Raw genomic sequence first — 20599 nt, forward strand, 5'->3', positions numbered from 1 at the left:
TTCAGTGCGCTCAGGTTCAGTGCAAATTGAAAACCAGTCAAAAAGTCATTGCAGGGCCCCTTTAACAGTGGCCGGGCCGCTGCGTGTGTTGCGCCGCCATTGAGGGGGCTTCTCTGGCAGCGTTCCTTAGAACTACGCCGCGCGAAAGTCAATGGGAGCCTCGTTCCTTGATGACGCGCGCCAGCCAATGGGAGCCTATCCATCAGATCGCGGCTTCATTTCGCTCCATTGGGACAGGCAAGTTTAGGTGCCGTTTTGCGAGGCTTCAAAGCTTATGACATCGGTTCGCTCCATGGGACAGTTAATGCTTTCGTTTTCAAAAGTCTGGTCGCATATTTCACTCCCTAAAAAGTTCTTTTAAAGGCCGACCAACAAGCAGAAAGGAGGAAACGCTCCCTCAATTCCTCCTTTCCATTGGAGAAAAAAAGAAACGCTCCTCCTTTCGCAGGGAGTAGCTCAGAGATGCACTCCTGTGGGGAGAGGGGGAGAGGAGTGCGAGGGGGAGGGAAGAGAAGGAAACTGGGGACCGGTTTTCTGCCCGGCAGAAGACGATTCTGTATGTCGGCTTTTGAGCTCCTCCTAAAAAGGTTCTTCCCGAAAAAAAAAAAAAAAACAAATATGAGAGGTTCCTCTACGCTCCTTTTTTTTCATGCGAAAGTGTTCTACATCGCCCAGTTCCATTTCTAGTGAGCCAGGGAGAGATATTTCTTGAGGCAAACCAACTCTTCTCGAGTTGAAAGATTTCTTAAGCGTCAAAACCCTTTCAAGAACGAATTTTTGTTGTTGTTAAAGTGTACACGCACACGCGGAAGTGTGTATACTCTGTGCACAGTCCTATTACAACGCCTTTTTTTGTAATTGAGTGCGTGTACACTATATAGGCCGTTTTAATTATTGACTTATGGTATTTGCCATCTTTAGATTTATTAAGCGAGGTACGTTGCTCACTCTCCTTCCAATGCGGCGATGTAGCGCGTACTCAGGTATGCGAATACTTTTACAGTGCGGATATAAAAATGAGCGAGTCCCGTATGTTGCCAGTTGCCACCCTCTATTTCCATACACTAAGTTAGGATTAAAATGGTTTATCCGAAACATAGAAGTATCTCAAAACTGTACGTTATTTGAAGCTCTGGAAATCTAATGCAGAAGCGGGTGCGATAGATACCGCCAAGGTCGCGACCCTAAAAATATGATAAATTGTGTTTGCTGGCAATTGTATGTAGCTTTCGACTTGCATGCTTTGCGGTATTAGCCGTTCCGTCACTATTTAGTCTGTTCGGGTCCGTTAGGAACCTTCACGTCACTTTCTAAAGGAGTCTACACAAATGTAGTCAGCACAATCCGATGTGGCAAAAGCAACTAATCACGGAGCACGCATTTAGGGTAAACTTCATCAGCAATGACGGTTGTACTTCGTTTTGTTCTAAATCACACAACAGCGGCCGCCACGAGCCAATGAGGCCAATCAAGCGAGGACAAATGCGCAAAGTTACCGAGTTCGTCGTTTTTATTTGTTGACCTGCCAGGTGTTACGCGAGATAAGCGCAGTAAATGTGCTGCAACCGCGTCACTTTCTGTCCTTTCTTTATGTATTACAGCCTTTCGCTGAAATGAATGTCATGACATGCGGATACGCACACGCTCTTTTTAAACCTGGCATTTATAGCATACACATTAGCCAAAAAAAACATACATGCGCGTATTATCTGTTTGACTGAAAAAGAAATGGAAAACGTTATACAGGAGCAGCATTGCGCGGGAGATTGCTATCACATTTCTAGAAGCCGCATAAAATATAAATTATTCCTGTATCACGATACTCAAAAAAGATTTAATGGAAAACAATAAGAGGCGTGGCATCATATATATATATATATATATATATATATATATATATATATATATATATATATATATATATATATATACATTTTTTTTAAATTTTAAAGTTGTTATAAAGTTGTTAATTTCAAAGGCCTTCGATCTAAAGGCCTCGCCCGTAAACGGGGGCGAGGCCTTTAGATATATCCATTCAGTTATTATCCATTCAGCAAATTAGGCAGCGCACGTGAGCCTCTCCCCTCATACAAAATATATTAACGCCGAACTGACTATAGTCACGCGGAAACGACCTATATTTTTACTAAAGAGAACATCCGAGCAATGCACCCGCGAAAGCAGCTTAACATGAAAAGAAAAGACATGTTTTTTTTTTCTTTTTTTTTTAATAAATGGTTAATTTCTATCACGTAACGGTCTCTTGAAATTTTTTAAGCATAACGTGGTCCATATCAACACAATGGTGGACAACGGGTCGTCGGAGGAGGAGCGCGCCACATTGCGGCCGCCCAACCGATGCCACCGCTTGATCCGGTGACACCGACCTGCTCGACTCTGGCTTCTCAACTCGGTGGATGAAGTTAAGGCGCGGCGACGCAGTCTACTCCCCAAACTCGTCCCCCCTTTCGCCGGCCGACGGCTGTCCTCGGACAATAGAGTTCCGGAAACTCAATTGTAGCAGTGCCTTGTCCGGAGCTCAGGTGGACGCCGAACGCGGCCCCGTGTGAGCGGACACTATTCACTCGAGCCTTGGCTAAAGCGAGCGTGGGCTGTTTCAATAACGTCGCCGCCGGAGCGATGCGCTCTCGGCGGTCGCCAGCGGACGGCGTCTAACTCAGAGAGAACGGCTGGCCACTTAGCCGGGAATGTGGGACTCGAGGACTGCCGGCTCTCCTTTCGGGGAGGCGTGGACGCTGCCCGGGCGCCCGTTTAATTTACCGAACAGGTTGAATGAGGACGCGGATATTGGGGTGCTCCTCAGCGAAAGGTTGCTTGAAGGGATGACTTCGCGACAATCTCCGATGCGGGACCGTTGTTCAGAAGCTCATACGTTAGTGTCTCCTAACCAAATGTGCCTGTTTTCTAGAACCAGGCGGCCACACTTGATGGACTGAAAAGTCAAGGGATGTGTATTTTATATATATATATATATATATATATATATATATATATTGTTACGGTGATTATGAGATGATTTAATTTACATTGAAGGGGACACCGAAAAAATAAGAGTTCTTGTAGGAAATCAAGCGAGCCGCTCTCGTGTCTTCGTCTTCCTTGGTCCCCAAATCTCGAGATGCCTTTTTTTCCTCTTCGCATCATTACTCGCCCGCCGGGGGAAACGGCGTCTCGCCGTTTTGAGGAGCGTGGTATGGCTTGAGTCGTAGGACATGAACAGTCTGTGGTTGCTCAGGGTGTTGATTTTGGCGGGGTCCGTAAGGCTCGACAACATAATTGACGTGGGAGGTTTGGTAAATTATTTTGTATGGACCGCGATAACGTGGAAGGAGCTTTTGAGCGAGGCCGATGCGACGCTGAGGTGTCCAGAGCAACACCAAATCTCCGGGAGAGTAAACGGCGACGTTGCGTCCGTGATCGTAGCGAACACATTGCCGCTCTTGCGAATCTAGAGTCCGAAAACGTGCTAATTGGCGTGCCTCCTCAGCACGACACATGGCGTCGAGCGTGTGGTCTGTGAGCGTAGTGTCATGTTGCAAGGGAAGCAGGGAATCAAGCATGAGGGAGGGTTCACGGCCGAATAGAAGATAGAAAGGCGAATAGCCTGTGGTGTCGTGGCGCGAGGAGTTGTAGGCGAAAGTAACGTATGGAAGGACAGTGTCCCAATTGTGGTGGTCGGTGGATATATACATAGAAAGCATCTCGGAGATCGTTCTATTGAGTCGTTCAACCAGGCCGTTTGTTTGGGGATGATAGGCCGTTGTCTGTTTGTGGACAATGGAGCAGTTTCGTAAAACTTCACTGACGACTCTGGATATAAAGGGGCGACCTCGGTCGGAGAGGAGCTCTCTTGGTGCACCATGCTTGAGGATTACATCTTCAAGGAGGAAATAGGCGACGTCGACAGCAGTGCCAGTGAAAAGGGACCTTGTAATCGCGTACCGTGTGGCATAATCTACGGCAACCGCAACCCAGCGTTTGCCAGTGCAGGACTCAGGAAATGGGCCGAGAAGGTCTACTCCCACTCGATGAAACGGGTGGTGAGGAGGAGCCAAAGGCTGAAGTAGTCCCGAGGGCCGCGTAGATGGTGTTTTGCGACGTTGGCAGGAGTCACAGGACGAGACATATCGTTTGACTGTACGGTACATGTTTGCCCAGTAGAATCGCTGTTTGACGCGGGCATAGGTTCGAATGACACCTAAATGGCCCGAACACGGTGAGTCATGCAGCTCGGCGAGCACTGTGGTCTGAAGATGCTTAGGAATGACGATAAGTAAAGGAGCACCGTCTGGCCGAAAGTTTTGGCGATAGAGGATGCCGTCATTAATTCTGTAGAGACTGGAAGATGAGCGATTTGTTCCGGCTGTGACCTGATTGATAATGGTTTGGAGAGTGCTATCACGACGCTGTTCCCGTGCGATGTTAAGAAACCCGGATATGGAAAGAAGCGGGAGTGTCGCACTATCGGGCGTGGAGTCCGCTGGGTCTACTGGGTGCCGAGAAAGGCAGTCGGCGTCCTTGTGCAGTTTTCCTGATTTGTGAATGACCGTATAGTCATATTCCTGGAGACGGAGGGCCCAGCGTCCAAGGCGGCCTACAGGATCTTTAAGTGATGAGATCCAGCAGAGTGCGTGGTGATCTGTGACGATAGAAAATGGGCGTCCGAAGAGGTAGGGGCGGAACTTCGTAATGGACCAGATTACAGCCAGGCACTCACGTTCAGAGATGGTGTAGTTTTGTTCAGCCGGTGAAAGTGTGCGGCTGGCGTAGGCAATGACACGTTCTTGGCCTAATTGGTGCTGGGCCAATATTGCTCCAATGCCGTGGCCGCTGGCGTCAGTACGTAGCTCAGTTGGAGCGCATTGATCAAAATGGCCTAAAATGGGGCTGGACGTCAAAGCTGTCTTCAAAGCTTCGAAAGCTGCCTGTTGGTCGCCAGTCCACAAAAATGATTGGTTTTTCTTTAAGAGGTTTGTAAGAGGACGCGCAATGTGAGCAAACTGGCAAATGAATCGACGAAAGTACGAACATAGTCCGAGGAAACTGCGGACGTCTTTAGGTGAGGCTGGTGTTGGGAATTCTTGGACAGCTTTTGTTTTGTCAGGGTCAGGTCTGATGCCGTTTTTGTCCACAAGGTGACCGAGCACTTTGATTTGAGAGCTTCCAAACACGCATTTGGAGGAATTCAATTGAAGGTTTGCCTTTCGGAAGAGAGCGAGTACCTGGTCGAGTCTCTCTAGATGTGATGGAAATGTTGTGGAGAAAATTATTACATCATCTAAGTAACATAAGCATGTGGTCCATTTGAGCCCTCGCAAAAGTCGGTCCATCATCCGTTCGAAAGTCGCTGGGGCATTGCATAAGCCGAATGGCATTACTTTGAATTCGTAAAGACCGTCTGGAGTTATGAACGCAGTTTTTTCTCTGTCTGACTCGTCGACGTTGATCTGCCAATATCCGGTGCGAAGATCGATTGAAGTAAAGTACTGGGCACCATGTAGACAATCAAGTGTATCGTCAATACGTGGCAGTGGGTATACGTCCCTTTTTGTGATCTTGTTGAGCCGACGATAGTCAATGCAGAATCGCCACGTCCCGTCCTTTTTTTTGACAAGGACAACTGGGGAGGACCACGGGCTGGAGGATGGTTGAACGATATCTTGCGACATCATCTTGTCAACTTCTGTTTGTATAAGGTGGCGTTCACTGGCAGAGACTCGGTAAGGACGGTGATGTAGGGGTGGTTGAGTCCCTGTATCGATGTGGTGTGTGGTTGCGGTGGTCCTACCGAGAGGGCGACTCCCTAGATCAAATACGTCATGGTGTTTGTAAAGGAGATTTTGAACGTCCTGTTTTTGTCGCTCGTCCAGTGTGGGGTCGATCATGCTCTTGAGTTTATCGAGGAGGGAACTCGCCAGAGGACTTCGAGGAGGAGATGGCGACATGTCCACGGCTGTAGCGGATACACTTCGCGTTATAAAGGACGATGTTTCGGCTAGTGAAGTTCCACTGGGCAAAACTTGTGTAGTCTGGCTGAAATTAACCACCCATAGATAGGTTTGGCCAGCCGTGATTGAAACAAGAGAATGGGGGACGGCAAGTTGTTTCGTTAAAAAAATCTCGACTCTTGGGGATGCAATATAATCGCCATCAGCTGTAGGGTCGTTTGATGCGACTCTGACTGCGACGGCGACTAGTGGCGGAATGCGGTGGCTGTCCGTAGAACGTAGCTTTGAAAGTACTGGTTGCGGAATATCTGTTGGAGCGGCGACGTCAAGTTCGATTTCTCTTTTTGCGCAGTCAATGAGGGCAGAGTGGGCAGAAAGAAAATCCCATCCGAGTATTAATAAGTGGGGACAGCTAGGTATGACCGTAAACAAGACGAAGGTCGTTTGGTGATCAAAAGTTATACGGGAGGCGCACATGCCAATGGAACGTATAACGTGGCCGTCTGCGCCGATCAGTAGTTTGGAGTCTGGTGGTGTCAACGGTTTGTGTAGCTGTCGTCTCAAATCTTCCCGCATTATAGATATGGCAGCTCCGGTGTCTATAAGGGCGAATATACTGGTACCGTCGATTGTAATGGGCAATTGATTGTGGACAGTGGCGCATACGTCGTTTGGAGGATTTGTGGGCAGTGACAGTGATGCAGCTTCACCTCTTGAAGCTGCATGAATTAGTTTTCCGAGCTTCGGGGAGCGCCAGCTGGCGAAATAGGGCGACGAGGGGCGGGTGACAGAGACTGGCGGCGACGTGGAGAGGAGGAGTGGTGGTAGAGGGGGCGCGATACGAAGCCTTCGTCTTGGAGATGAACAGGGAGCGGGGGTGGGGAGAAACGATCATCGAAGAAGCGGCGGTAACTAAGAGAAGAGAAGGTGCGTGGTCGGTTATTCCATCGGCTACGGCAGTAGCGGGCGATGTGACCAACGGCATTGCAATGGAAGCAGATCGGTTTGTTGTCCGGTGTCCTCCACGCTGCAGGGTCTCGTCGCGGAACTTGACCCTCCGGATTAGTTGCTGTATAAGCTGGGCGGTTGGAGGAAGCCCAGGCTCCACGTGTTGGTGCTGGAACATGAAGTTTATCGATCTCTTGGCGGATCACGGCTTGAACTGTAGATATGGAAATCGGTTCTAGTTCTGCAGCAGAGTGGGAAAAAGCATTGGGCGGGAGCATCGCTTCTAGCTCACGACGTACAATTTTAGCGATTTGTGTGTCTGATGTTGGAGTTTCCTCACACGTGGAAGTGGCTGTCGTGTTAGGGAGCCGGGTGAAGTTGAAAGTTATCCGGCGCTTCTTGGCCTCCTCAAATCGCCGGCATTCCTTCACTAGGGTTTCGACGGTGGAGCAGTCCTTAAAAACAAGAAGTTGAAACGCGTCATCCGCTATGCCCTTGAGGATGTGTGAAATTCGTTCGGAGTCAGCCATGCCCGCGTCGGCTTTGTGGCAAAGCGACAAGATGTCTTGCACGTACGCCATGTACGACTCGGCCGAGGTTTGGACGCGGGATGCAAGTTTTCGTTTTGAAGATAGTTTCCGGCCGGTAGGATCGCCAAAGAGGTGTTGAAGTTGTTCCTTACACATATCCCACGAAGTGATGGTTTCTTCATGGGTCAGGAACCGGGTTCGTGCCGTGTCCTTCAGATAAAAAATGATGTTGGCCAGCATGATTGTAGGGTCCCATCTGTTGTGGGTACTGATGCGCTCATAGAGGTGGAGCCACTCCTCGACATCTTGGTCTCCGGTTCCGGTGAAATTTCCAGGGTCTCGCGGCTGGGAGAGGATCAGTGGTGGTGTAGGTGTTGTCGGAGTACCTTCGGGTGGGGTACCGGTATTGGGCATTTCGGTCTGCAGTGGGCGGCGGCGGTTTCGAAGATCCAGGTTGGGCGAGGCGTAGAGGTAGGGGGAAATTATTCACCTCCACCAAAATGTTATGGTAATTATGAGACGATTTAATTTACATTGAAGGGGACACCGAAAAAATAAGAGTTCTTGTAGGAAATCAAGCGAGCCGCTCTCGTGTCTTCGTCTTCCTTGGTCCCCAAATCTCGAGATGCCTTTTTTTCCTCTTCGCATCAATATATATAGATATAGATATGTATACGTACTTCCAGGGGTGACTATGGTATTGCACGAGACGACTGCCCAGGAGATCGCTTGGAATAGGAAAAAGGCGGGAAACTGAGCTCAGGTGTCACCTTTTTATGCTGTTTCTCCGCAACTCGCTTGTAACGTTTACTTTGCTTATGTGCACTACGGCGAACACGATTATTTGGCGAAATACGAATTGTGACTTTAACGGAGCACCGGATACTGCGCCATCTCCTGCATAATTTGATTCCGCGGGTCAATCACCACATTAAAAAAGATGTGGAGTCCCGGAAGTTAACGTGATTTATAAGCTCAATAACACTTTCGGATTTCGCTAGCTAGCTGATAATTTATTAAGAGAACTGCGATGCTAAGATCTTAACATTGCATGACACTGGGACTACGGAACAAACATGACATACACAAGTAAGCACAATACGCAGCAAAAGTTTTAAGAATGTACGTCACTGGGACTACGAAAACAAAAAGACTCACACAAGTGAGTTTAAGACATGCACCAGTGCGCTCATGTCATTTTTTTTTTCTAGTTCCAGTGTTGTTCAGTGCTAAAAACTTGAGAGAACAGTTCAATTATTTCTAAACTTTCTTTTCCTGGTGTTTGTGATCCTTCTCGTCTTTAGGCGGCTATCTGTCGCCCAATTTCCTGGTTTCCTTGTAGCCTTCATTGGTTCAAAGAAGCAACGGACAGTGGAGGTTCCAATCGACTGACGTATCGCATAAGCTTCCATTTTGCAACCTTCGGTCGCTTGTGAATTACCTGAGCGCTATAGCGACCTCAGAAACTTATAACCCCGTCTAACTTGCTCACTTAGGGGATGCTGAACCGAAATCTGGATTCCACAAAACACGGTGGCAAGGCGTGCAATGGGATCACACAAACACCAAAACATCACTCATACAGCGATACCTCGATTGGATGACCGTATTAAAAAAAAAAAAAAAAAATCAACGCATTTGACAGATATGTTTACGTCATGTTTCTCCGAGAAGGAGAGGGAACGGCCTTGCGTCTTCTCCGCCTCGCCGCCTTGAGGGGGCGAAGCGAATAGAGGAGGAAACGAGATATCTTCGCGTCACGTGCATCGTCGGCCTCGTTCAATATCGACCTCTTTTTTGCAAAAATACGGCCGCCCATTCGAGATATCGCCTTACGAGTGGTGTTGTAGAGATTGTAGCGTCCCGCCGACATCTCCTGCATTTTTTTTTTATTCCAAATTTCGGTTTACCATTCCTTTAAGGGTGCTTGGTACAACAATCTAAGCTTATGCGTGTTCGAAGCACTATCGAGGTCCGACAAGAACAACATAGGCCTGTAACCGCCACTGCGTATATTTACCGTTGAAGACCCCAAGTGAGCCAATGCACTGCACTGGTTAAACTGCAAAATCCTGCTTCTTGTTCACGGAAATGAAAATTGATGGTCAACATAAAGGGAGGACATTAGTTCTAAAGCGTCATAGGAATGAGCGGCGCGAGTTTCACACGCTGTACGCCTGTTTGCAGGTGCGTGCTCCCGGACTTGTGCTCTATGCCCGAGGGTTTGCGTTATTGGTTAGTTAGCTATATCGCTAGGTTGATTTAAACGTGGAGAACCTACTGCTGACGCTGTTGAATGTCGCTTGGTGTAGAGGGTTCATTTTCCGCTCAGGAGACGCTACTTTCTGGGGAAATTCATGGCACTAGCATTCGATGCGTCCAATGCGCTAGCGCAGTGCAAAACAGCACGTTTTGTTTGCATAGTTTACGCGCAGCTGCACTAACATTCAAACTGAGATACACCGAAGGCTCACAAGAGCCGCTAAAAAAAACATTAAGACGCAGTAAGCAGCACTAGTTACTACTTTAAACGACTAAGGAAACGCATGGAAGCAGAACCAAAGCAACAACGTTACGTCGTAGCCCGGTGTTGATTGATTCACAGCTAACCCGCCGACCACATGCTAAAAAGCAGCTAGTCGTATTATCGGTTTCAGCGGAGTACGCGGTTTTACTTTGACGTAGTAATTGGATTGCGATCATATTTCGTGTTATTAAAACGATACCAGTCGTTTATTTTGGTTGTTTTGTCAATGGAAAACAGCCGTCTCACTGTAAAAAAATTTGCAACGTTAATTTTGTTTTTTTGCTTTTTTGCGCCACGATTGACTCATCTTGCTATAATGAGGGTCTGGTCTCGTATTCACGACTCTCGTAAACGCTTGCTGGAATGTAGGAGGTAGTGACTCATTAATACATATTTAAAAAGGGCACGTTTGACGACGTTTGTTTTTCACGTGTGAGTATAATCCTATCTATTGCACGTGGAAGGTTGAAAACTATGATCCATATACAATTTAGAATCCGTTCCCTGTAGTTATCGTACTGACAGAAAATTTGATCGTGTAATGTCATTATAAAAATATCCTAACGATTCTCCGTTAGGTTTAACGGACCTCACTTGTGAACTTCAGTAAACTTTAAATCATAGGTGTACTTTGCGTCAGGAGAGTATGCCAATGTGCTGTTCATCGTTGTCTTCATAACCATCTCTTCCCATGAATCGCCCAACCATAAAGCATGAGTTCGCTTTACCACTCGCTTCCTCATAGACGTCATGCACACATGCAAGCGGCCCCACTATTAATACTTCCCTCCAATATCCTCTTTTCGACGAGAAACGCAAGGGAAATCCCAAACAACTTGGATTCCTTCTGAGTCAGAGAAAGTTTGCGAGGAACTAAAAAAGAGAAAAAAACGTCTCGGAAGGTACATCGGATTTCTCCTCGCACGTGGAAAACTTTTGAAGGCAACGTGCCTCGCCGGACGCTACCGCCATACTCAGGGACCGAGAGTGAATCCTCGCAAATCCCCTTATCACCCTCACCGACGGCCGCTCCTGTCCTCGAGCTAGCCCGGAGGGAGTCGCCCAAGACACTGGCCGGCTTAGGCCTCGGAGCTCGCGCCGACGGATCCATCGCGGCGTCCGTTCGTCGGTCCAGTCGAGCGGAAGGCCGAGTCCCTCCGACGAGCAAGCCACCTCGCCGGACAGCGAGCGAGCGCCTGAACGCGCTCGCGCCAAGCCGGGCGGGCGTCCAGGCAAAGGGGAGACGGCCGGCGACTGTGCAAGAGCGCACACTTCTCTCCGGAACCCTCGCCGAGTGGCCGGAGAATTATTGAACAGCTCGAAATGAAGGGAGAAGCTTCGTTTCCGCTTCAGCCCCGTTCCTACTTGCGCTGTTCCTTCTTGCGAGTCGATGAGATTCGCTTTCTTCATTGTTTCCGCAGGATGAGCGATGCGACAGCTGCCAGCCAAAGCAGGCAGCCTCTCCTCCAGTGGGCCTCCTTGCCCCTCAGCACTCGGCTCAGCGGCGCCGACGCAGTCCGGATTTTTTTATAAGAAAAGCGGTGCTCCTTTCTCCTTCGGGGACAGTGCCTTCTTTAACTCTTTCCTCCGTTTCCCGCTCATTTTGATGTATTTTTTTTGGTGCGGCTTCTCCTTCGGGGGGAGGGTGCCCTTCCGCTCGCCTGCACCGGGGCCCAACAAGGAAAGCGGGATTGTATATTTGCGCGCTGGAAGGAGGGCTTCACTGCGAGCTCCGCTGCGCTGCGGGGAAGGGTGGGCTGCAGGAGCAGCAGGACGAGATCGCTCTCGCGAAAGATTTGGTTTGGAAATTTCGGACTTGGTTATTGTCTTCCTCCGTGTCGCCTTCATGGATCATTTACTGGCTCGCACGCAGGGATGATTCCTGGCGTCCTCTCTAGCTCAGAGTTTCATTTCTTGGCGCTCGTTTTTGCTTTGCTTTTCCAGGACGTCTCGTGGTGTTTATTTCAGTTTCGTAGAAGCCAGGCGAGCGACAGGTAGCCCCGTTATCATTTTCCTGCTTCTCTACTTGACGGAAAGTGCTGTCGCTCAGTCGGGTTTCGCAGCTCACGCGCGGAATCTGCAGATGGTCGTTATAATTTCATCTGGGATTCGGTTCCTTCTCAATGATGGAATTTTTACGCTATTTTGGTATTTACCTTTTCCCTTTACCTCGGGTAAAATTAAATTTGAAGCATGTACTTTCGCGAAATATTTGACGCGGCGACAACACATATAAGTCAAAAGCCGTTCAGAAGGGAGAAAAGTGCGTCCTCCTCGAATTGTCTTTTCTGGTGGAACAGACGCGCACGTTCCTGATGCCACCTTTTCTAAAAAAAAAGCAAACGTAAAAGAGAACGGTTTTCTTTTTTTTTTTTATCCTTGTTTGCTGTTCTCTTGATAGATTGCTATAGCAAGTGAAACGATACTCGCAAATGGTTTCTTTTTTCTTTTTTTTTTTGCGATGCTTTTCTTATGGTATGCGAAGCATAGTTTCAGGCTAAAAAAAAAATATTTCGGTGCATGGTTTTGCACGCCAAGATGCAGGAACCACGTGCGTGGAAAACATTTTTCAGCCCCAAATTAATGGACCCTATACAGTTCGTACATTTTTAATATTACAATTTGACAGTTGATGCAGGATATACGGGTGTTCTTTTTTTTAAGCGTTATAGGTTTGTTTTTAAAAAAAGTTGTGAACGCTACACTTATGCGGTCTGCACAGGTGAGTTATACTGCCAGGGGGACATAGAACAGGGTGCTAATCGTAATGATCAGTTGGCTAATTAAGTAAAGTTTGTTCATTACCATTTTAATTTATAAAAAAATAGACATATGGTTTCAATTAGAAACTTGCTGGGCGCCATCGAAAAGCACTAAATCAGTAATCTTCAGAAACTCTTTGAGTGCGTGAGATGCGTTGTAGTGCACTAAAGTTAACCCTCGTGGAGCAGGTACAAGGCTTGCGGTTGCGGTACGGTGCCCGCGTGATTTTTCCCTCTTTTATGAGAGCCCCAGCCTTGTCCCTGCTCCACGAGTGGTAACTTTAGAGTACTACTGCGCTTCTCACGCGTTCAGTTGTTCTATAAATGACTGATTTAGCGGTTTTGGACTACGCTCAGCAAGTTTGTAGTTGGAACCATATGACTATTTTTTTACTAATTTAGAAGTTAATTAACAAATTTTACTTAATTAGCGGACTGATCGTTACAATTATTCCCATATACTATGTCCCTCTGGCCGTATAACTCACCTGCACAAACCGCGTAAATATAACTTTCATGCCTTTTTTTAAACAAATCTGTAAAGCTTTAAAAAAAAAAAAAAAAGATACCCTGTATATTTAAATTAATGAAGTGCGGGAGCACATCAAAACCAGGAAAAGTTTTTATTGTTATTATATTAGCTGAGTTACGGAACTGCTCATGAAAGCTGCTTGCACGAACAGCACCCCCCCCCCCCCCCCCCCCCCGTCCCCCTTTTGCCACACGGCTGCTTATGATAACTGCAGTGTATTCTGGAATATGTACGTTTCTAAGCACAGCGTCTAGATAGCGTTCCACCGTACTCTATGGAACACACAGTTATGAAACGAAAATCTAGATGGCGCTTCAAACGACGGGAGGCGAATTTAAGTAAGAAATGGGGGGGGGGGGGGGGGGGGTGCATTACCTTCCGTGGGAGTTCCACAACTGAGGTAATATAGTAAAGTTGCCTATCTGTTCCTTTCATGTATTTTCGTTGTTGTGTGAGATCGAGGCAAGACAAGCCACTAGGATTCGCGATGCGCTGTCATGTCAAACACTGCCGCGTCTATTGGGGTTTAAGAACGGCCAGAATCAGAAAGCGATCTAGAAAACAGGGCAAAATCATTTCTCATGCTTTGTGTTTGAAGCGAGGAAAGGCGAAACGAAAGCCTGCGGGACAGTTTATTGCCACGAATGTGCCTATTAGTGCAGCGACCATTATGGTTTTGTTCTAGAGTGAGCGATGCAGGGCGCTGCCATGTTTGTTTCCCTTAGGGGTCGTAGACAAGCTGCAAAAAATAGACAGTGGCAAGAAGTTGACGGAAACACAAAACGTTAGTGTTTACGTCAACTTGTCGTCCCTGTCTATTTTTTTGGTGCTTTTCTATGATCATGAACCAAGTGGCCTGAATCGCCACATTAAAACATTTCATCCCTTCGGCGTCTCTAAATCCTGCGCTGGGGGCGAACGCTAACTGAAAACAGGGTTTGGGTTCGGCGGATCCGCTGTGGTGAGCCCCTATTTTTTATAGGTCCCCTAACACGGGGCCATTCTAAAACTCACAAATAATATTCGCGAGTTCGACTCACTGTCGAACTATCTGCCGATATGAGCAGCCTTTCTGCTACGTTACCTCTGAGCAGACTTGGACGTAGTTCAACTACTCTAATCAAACTACTGTAGTTTAACTACTTTACCGAGAAACTTGGTAACATTCAAGTACAACTTTATTTGGGTAATTAGTAGTTTAACTTAACTACGTTTTCCAGATAACTTCTACTCAAATTACCAACTACTTTCGAAATCTAGTGCTAATTTTGCGCATCACAGAAGTTTGAGCGCAAAAATAAATATGACGGCGGCAAATGAAGAGGCATTCCTGAACAAGGGGCCCCCTCACGTTCCGTTTCCACACATTTTTACTCGGCAGCCGTAGAAACTGCATCACAGGCGTCCTTATGCCAAGGTGACGACGAGCAGCCAAAACATAACATCCGCGCGCATGAACGCAGGAAGAGGTGTATTGACCTAATCCGGTAATGCACGCAGGCGCCGGGCCTCCAGGTGCAACCATGAAAGACGGAGACTCCAAAAGTTGTTGTAGTTTCATGTTGTTTGCCTTCAGTGAGTTCTACGGGAGGCTCCACTGGAATGATCTCGCAGCTGGGCACCTGTTCCCATGGTCGCCTCGTCATCAGGGCATACTCCCTTGCAAAGCCAGACTCCCCCGCGCACAAACGCAGACACGGATAATCCATTCATGCATGTTCCCTCTTCCAGCTGCAACTGTACGAGCGCCGATGCTTGTTCACGTAATCCTTCGCGTCCTTCCGACCTTCCACGCCAGGGAGATCTCCTCTTTGTTGAAAACGTTTTACTTGCCAGGCGTGTAAGGCGCGTCAAGATACCGTAGTCGCCGGCGAGGATTGCGATTCACCCTTGGGAGATCCTTTTCTTGGACCCGGCGTCAGCGGCGAAGTATACTTCGTTTCATCTTCTGTTAAACCAAAACTTTTTTTTTTTCGGTAGCGTAGCGCTAGCATTGCAACGAGACGCGCAGTCGCCCGGATGATCTAATCGTCATTGCGCAAGATTTCAACCCTTGACGGTCAGGTGCACTCGCTCAGCGTACTCTCCGAACGACGTCGGAATAAAGAGGGGCCAGTCATAACAATCCAAGCTTGCCGAAGAAAAAAGAAACAAAGGAGCCGAGGCAAAGCTTACATGTTTCATCATGAGCACCCAAGATGCCGACAGTCGCTTACCCGACCCTGCACAGCCTGCTTCTGAAATCAACGCTGCCTTTTCATCTAGTGCCACAGCGAAACGTCTTTTTAGCTTGACTGGGGACGTCTTTAGGAGGAAAACGGAAAAACTCTCCGATGAGAACTTTGAAAAACGCAAGCCATAAAATGACTGCATTTATTTGTTATGCTCCCTTGGTTTTTCATGGATCAAAACTTATGTCCATTTTGCTACCATAAAAATATAAAAAGTAACTTCGAAAGTAATTTCAAAGTAACTGGCTACTTTTTTACAGTAGTTAGTACTTTACTCAATTATTATTACAAATGCGTCATTTCTACTTTACTCCAATTACTTTTGGCGTCGATACTCAGTAATTTAACTTAACTACATTTTTTTAGTAATTTGTACATGTCTGCCTCTGAGACACGAAATATACGCCAAATATATGTTTGCGTTTTTGTTTTGTTTAATTTACAAAAAAAAAAACATAATGTGTTTGACATACAAGGTGCAAATAATTGCTTTGCGTCTTTCTGATAAGTATACCCAGTAACTTGAGGCTTGAAAGTGCCGTAAATACTCTTATCAATGGTTAAACATTTTTAAACAAAGCTAAAAGTGTACTAAAATCGTCACTATCAGTCAGAAGGCCGCCAAAAGCGCAACGTTACGGCGTTCGCCGTTCTTTCGTGTTGTTTTTGAAAGCAACCGGTACATCCAATCAAGCGCTGTGACTGGACTGTGACCTTGCGCTATTAGTCTGTGCGCCTGTGTGTTTGTCTTCTAGCCTTTGATTACGCACTGACGTGCTTTGATAAGGTGAGATGAAGTATAGCAAAAAGTTCTCAGCGTTACGAATACGCCAGAAGACGGGCAAAACTTAGCTTAATAGATTTTGTTTGTGACTCGGTTTCCTTTGAACACAAAAAATTATCAAGAGGAGTGTGAAAATACTGTTTTTGATCAAATAGCACAGCGTCATTCCTAGCTTGGACACTGCAAAGAGAGCCGGTATTTCGCGGATCTCCCTGACGCGGCTCTATTCGATTCAAACCACTGTTTGCGTAACACTACGTCGTGGTTCGTTTTCCCGTTCAAACGTTTTCCTCGAGTCCGGTGTACTTACCGCGATTCCCTTCTCTCTTCCGCAACAGTGGAACTGGAGACCATGGCGGAAGACGCGGACGCCGTGGACACCGCGACGGCGACCACGTCCCCGGGCTCTCCGACCTCGGGAGACCCCCCGCCGCCTCCTCCGGACCCGGGTCAGCACCCGTCCCCGCCGCCGTCGGCCGTCGCAGCCCCCGTCGACGCCGCGCCCCTGCCGTCCCCGGAGTCCCCCAACCTAGACGTCCCGCTACAGATCGACGAGGACGCGTCGCCGCCCCCGTCGCCTCCTCCGAGGGCCCCGTCCCCGCTTTTCCCGCCGTCTTGGAACCGAAAGAGGCTGGCGGAGGGGTCGACCCTGAACGGACACGGGAATCCGGATCGCGAAGTAGATCGTGATCGACACTGGGACCGCGACCGCGACCTGAATGCCACGAAGAAAGGAGCGGAGGGCGAGACCCCGTCGCTCACCGTGGACCGGAGGAAGTCGTTGGAGGGCAGGGAGGAGCAGTCCGAGGAGGAGAAGATTCGGGAGTACCTCGGAAGGAGCGACACGGCCGTCATCTACCCCGAGCCCGTGGAGCCGACTAAGGCGCCCGTCGCTCCCGATGGCGAAGGTGAGTGGCCGAGGTTTCTCTCGATGGATGGCATCCAGCTCCGCCAAGCTGGACACGACGGACGAGCGGCAGAACCGCGGCTACGATCATGGTCCATGGATCGTTTTATCTCGAAGTGTTTATTAAAGCTCGTGAAGAAGGGTCTCCGGAGAAGTGCTATCCTAAATGCTAAGTACAGTAATCTTGCTTTTTCGGCGCAGATGAAGCCTTGTCTACCGGAGTGGCGCCGACCTTGTCAACAAAGTACAAAGACGTATTTTACCAAATACACGGCACACCAAAGTATGCGTCCCCGAAAGTGTGCTTCAGAACAAGATATTTCGCAGAAACTGCCGCCCTTTAGACGAAATCATATTTTAGGTGGACCCTTCATCATTGCAGCATATTGACACCTACCTCTCTTTGCATTAACAGTTAAAAAAAGAAATACGAAAAGTAGGCGCTCGCGGTTTGCTCGGAATCGGTATGGCCAGTATATATGGCTGTAAGAACGGCAGCAACAGCCTCAGAGCTTTTTCCGAACGGGGGCGTCGAGGGAATCGTGCGCTGGCCTTTCGCAGCATTCCTGGCTTCGTAAAATGGAGCCGCCAACACGCTGCGCTTGTCAGGCCACCCGCGCGCACGTGCGGCAGCACCCGCGGCCAGACTCCACGCAGCGCCTCGCGGCCTCTCGTGTATACCCTAAATCACGACTCGGAAAGAGCAGCAGGAGCAGCGAACAACGGGGGGCAGCTCTCGACGGCGCAATAGCTTCGTTTTTGTCACGTGACCGGACGCACGTGACCATCGTAGCGGCGGGAACGCAAACGACCCGGGTGCTCTCGCGCGCCCGGCACGTGCAGGCAGTCGACGAGCAAAGGAGCAGTAGGCGTTGATGTGCACGAAGTGCAACTTCCATCGCGCTGCTCCCGTCCCTCGGAACCCACGCATCCTCCCCCGACCTCCCAGACTACGAGGAGCAGCTCCATTCTCTCCGTCGCGAGCCAGCCTTCCCTGAACGAGGCCGTACCTCCTCTTCCTCGTCTCCCCGGCGCGCTTTGCCCAAACGCAGCACTTCCGCTTCCGCTGACTGCGACTTCCGGCGTCCGCCATTGACGATGACGTCGGCGTGCTCTCTACTCCCAGGGCCGTTCTTCTCCTGCCGCTCCCGCTAAACTCCCGCGCAACTCTCGCTCCACGGATTCAACGAGCGCTTTCCCCTCCCCCAGATTTATGCCTCCTTTTGTAGGCGCCCGTCCGCGAACAGCCAGAATTAATTAAGGCATCCTGAAGTGGTTCGTCGCTGGAGGGGAGACAAGAACGGGACGAGGGCAGACTCCGGGAACAGTAACCCCGGCGAGCGAAGAGCCAAGTGGCAAATGGATGGCTAACAAGCGGGCAGGCTCCCTGTCCCCTCCCTTCCCGCTGCACGGGGCTTGTAGTGGGGACGAAGCAGCCCCCACCCTCCTCCCGAAAAACTTGCTCCCACTCCCCGTAACCGACCATCGTGATGTTACCACTCGGAAGATGCGGGATGTTTCCCTCGTCCCGGGCTCCGTGCCGCCACGTCGTCGACATTAAGAGCGGCGAGCTTCCCTGGACGCGCTGTTTAAAAGCTACGACACGGCGGGCGACGAACGAGCACCACCCCCCTCCCGGCCCGCATCTGAGTCACGCGTTGACGACGTGGCGTCGCTTTTCAATCACGGGACCTCCGGCACTCGCACCCCCGGCAGGGCGGAAGGAAGCGAGCGAGGGGGGACGCCTCAAGGTAGGGAGCCCCGGCGCGGGCCTCTTCCCCCCGCCCGAAGTCCCCCGCATGAAGCGGCCCCGAGTTTTCGTGAGTTGGTTGAGGGAGTCGGTGTGTTGTCCCCGGGTACTGCATCCCGCGCGGGAGGAACAAGACCGTCCCGGGACGAATTCTCGTGGCTTTGTCCGGGCCCCTGAATCACGCTCCCTTGCCCCTCGCTCTCCGTGTTCGTCGACGCAGCGGTGCGAACGACGTTTCCGTTCGTACCGCTATACTTCTTGCGACTCGTTTTCTATGGATGGTCTCGGCTCGGTGTAAAGTTCTACCATGCCTTGGTTTTTTTTTTTTTTTTCTTCTTTTTCTTTTCGGTTTGTACTTAGTTTGACATGCGCCGCACACGTAGCGTCGGTGTTATTTTCTCCTCGGTGGGCTGCTTGTGACGGGCTGTTACTGCTGGGAAGTCCTGACGCACACGGGAGGATGTCCAGTGACGCCACGGATCCTGCCGTACGAACAATGGAGTTCCGAAGGGTACTCCAGGAAGTAGCATATTCTGTAAAGAAAACGTGTTTCGGGCTATTTTTTTTTTATTGTTGTTTTATGTTTCTACTGGCTCAGGCTTGATTAGCGTGTCTCAATATCTTTATAACGACTATAAATACCTTTATTTGGAAACAGTATTTCAAGAGTTGCGGACATCGGCATCAGCCTCGTTTTATTCATCGATAATTCCTACAAACTTATTTCACTAACGAATATTGATGTCATTGTTTTATTAATTTATTGCGCTTAAGGTGCCGTTAGGGTCATTACATAAAAAAGGGAGGGGGTAGTAATGTTATACAAATAAAAACGCAAAAAAACACAGAACTGAATTCTAAATGTTCAGAAGTCTGAATTCGTAGCGCTATACGACGTATCTTATTTCACTTTAGCTCTTAGGTGTGACACCTGTTTCAAAATGACATAATTCGTTTCTTTGCTTGTTACCTAGGGGTAACGAGTAACCGTTTCGAAGCGTTTAATATACGCATTCGTAGCAGTCACTATTTTTTTTTTTCAAATTGTTGTTGTTTTATGATTGATTAACACGCAGTTGGAATTCCATATTCGTAACGGAACGAGGGTTGCACTCAGTGAAGATTGTACTTCTCTAGTGGACGATTAACTGCTGCATTTCGCAAAATCACGTCAGCAAGTTTTTTTTTTTTTTTTTTTTTTTATTTGTTTGAAAGAACAATCAGTTGGCAAATATGGCATCAGCAGCGAATTTGCTTCATCCAGCGGGTTCCGTATCCCCTTCTACTACAGCTCCTAGCGCGTTCCCCGAATTTGAACAGACTTTATATATTGGTATCTGTCCATCGAGTTAGACACAAATAGACAAGATCAGCATGTCTTTTGATGGACTTTATTATTTTATTTTTTTGTTTATTCGCCTCATTGGTTTCAACTGATTCCTTTCGAAGAATTTTAAACTTAACAGAAGTGGTATTTGCGTCCTTTTCAAAGGCTACCGCCTTGTGTCTAGTCCCGACCTCTTATAGAATGTTATGGTTGTGGGGATGAGATAGTTGGAAGTGTATTTCTGGTAAATTGCGCGCTTAGTGGACGAGAGAGAACAACGATTTCTCAGGAAAGCGCCGTCACACCGCTTCCCGCTCAGGTCACCGATGCTC

The 20599-nt window shown here is 48.6% G+C and overlaps 1 protein-coding gene across 1 annotated transcript in view; it reads left to right on the plus strand.

The window, feature by feature from the left end:
• The window catches only part of LOC8024539 (zinc finger protein 1), a 199612-nt gene that overhangs the window by 8291 nt on the left and 170722 nt on the right, over positions 1-20599 (plus strand). The window contains exon 2 of the mRNA XM_042288808.1: positions 16622-17191. Within this exon, the coding sequence (XP_042144742.1) occupies positions 16636-17191 (556 nt within the window). The 5' untranslated portion in view covers positions 16622-16635. The remainder of the gene's footprint in view (positions 1-16621; positions 17192-20599) is intronic.

The sequence above is a fragment of the Ixodes scapularis genome, unplaced genomic scaffold, assembly GCF_016920785.2.
Source record: "Ixodes scapularis isolate PalLabHiFi unplaced genomic scaffold, ASM1692078v2 PGA_scaffold0__279_contigs__length_252992795, whole genome shotgun sequence".
Lineage (NCBI taxonomy): Eukaryota > Metazoa > Arthropoda > Arachnida > Ixodida > Ixodidae > Ixodes > Ixodes scapularis.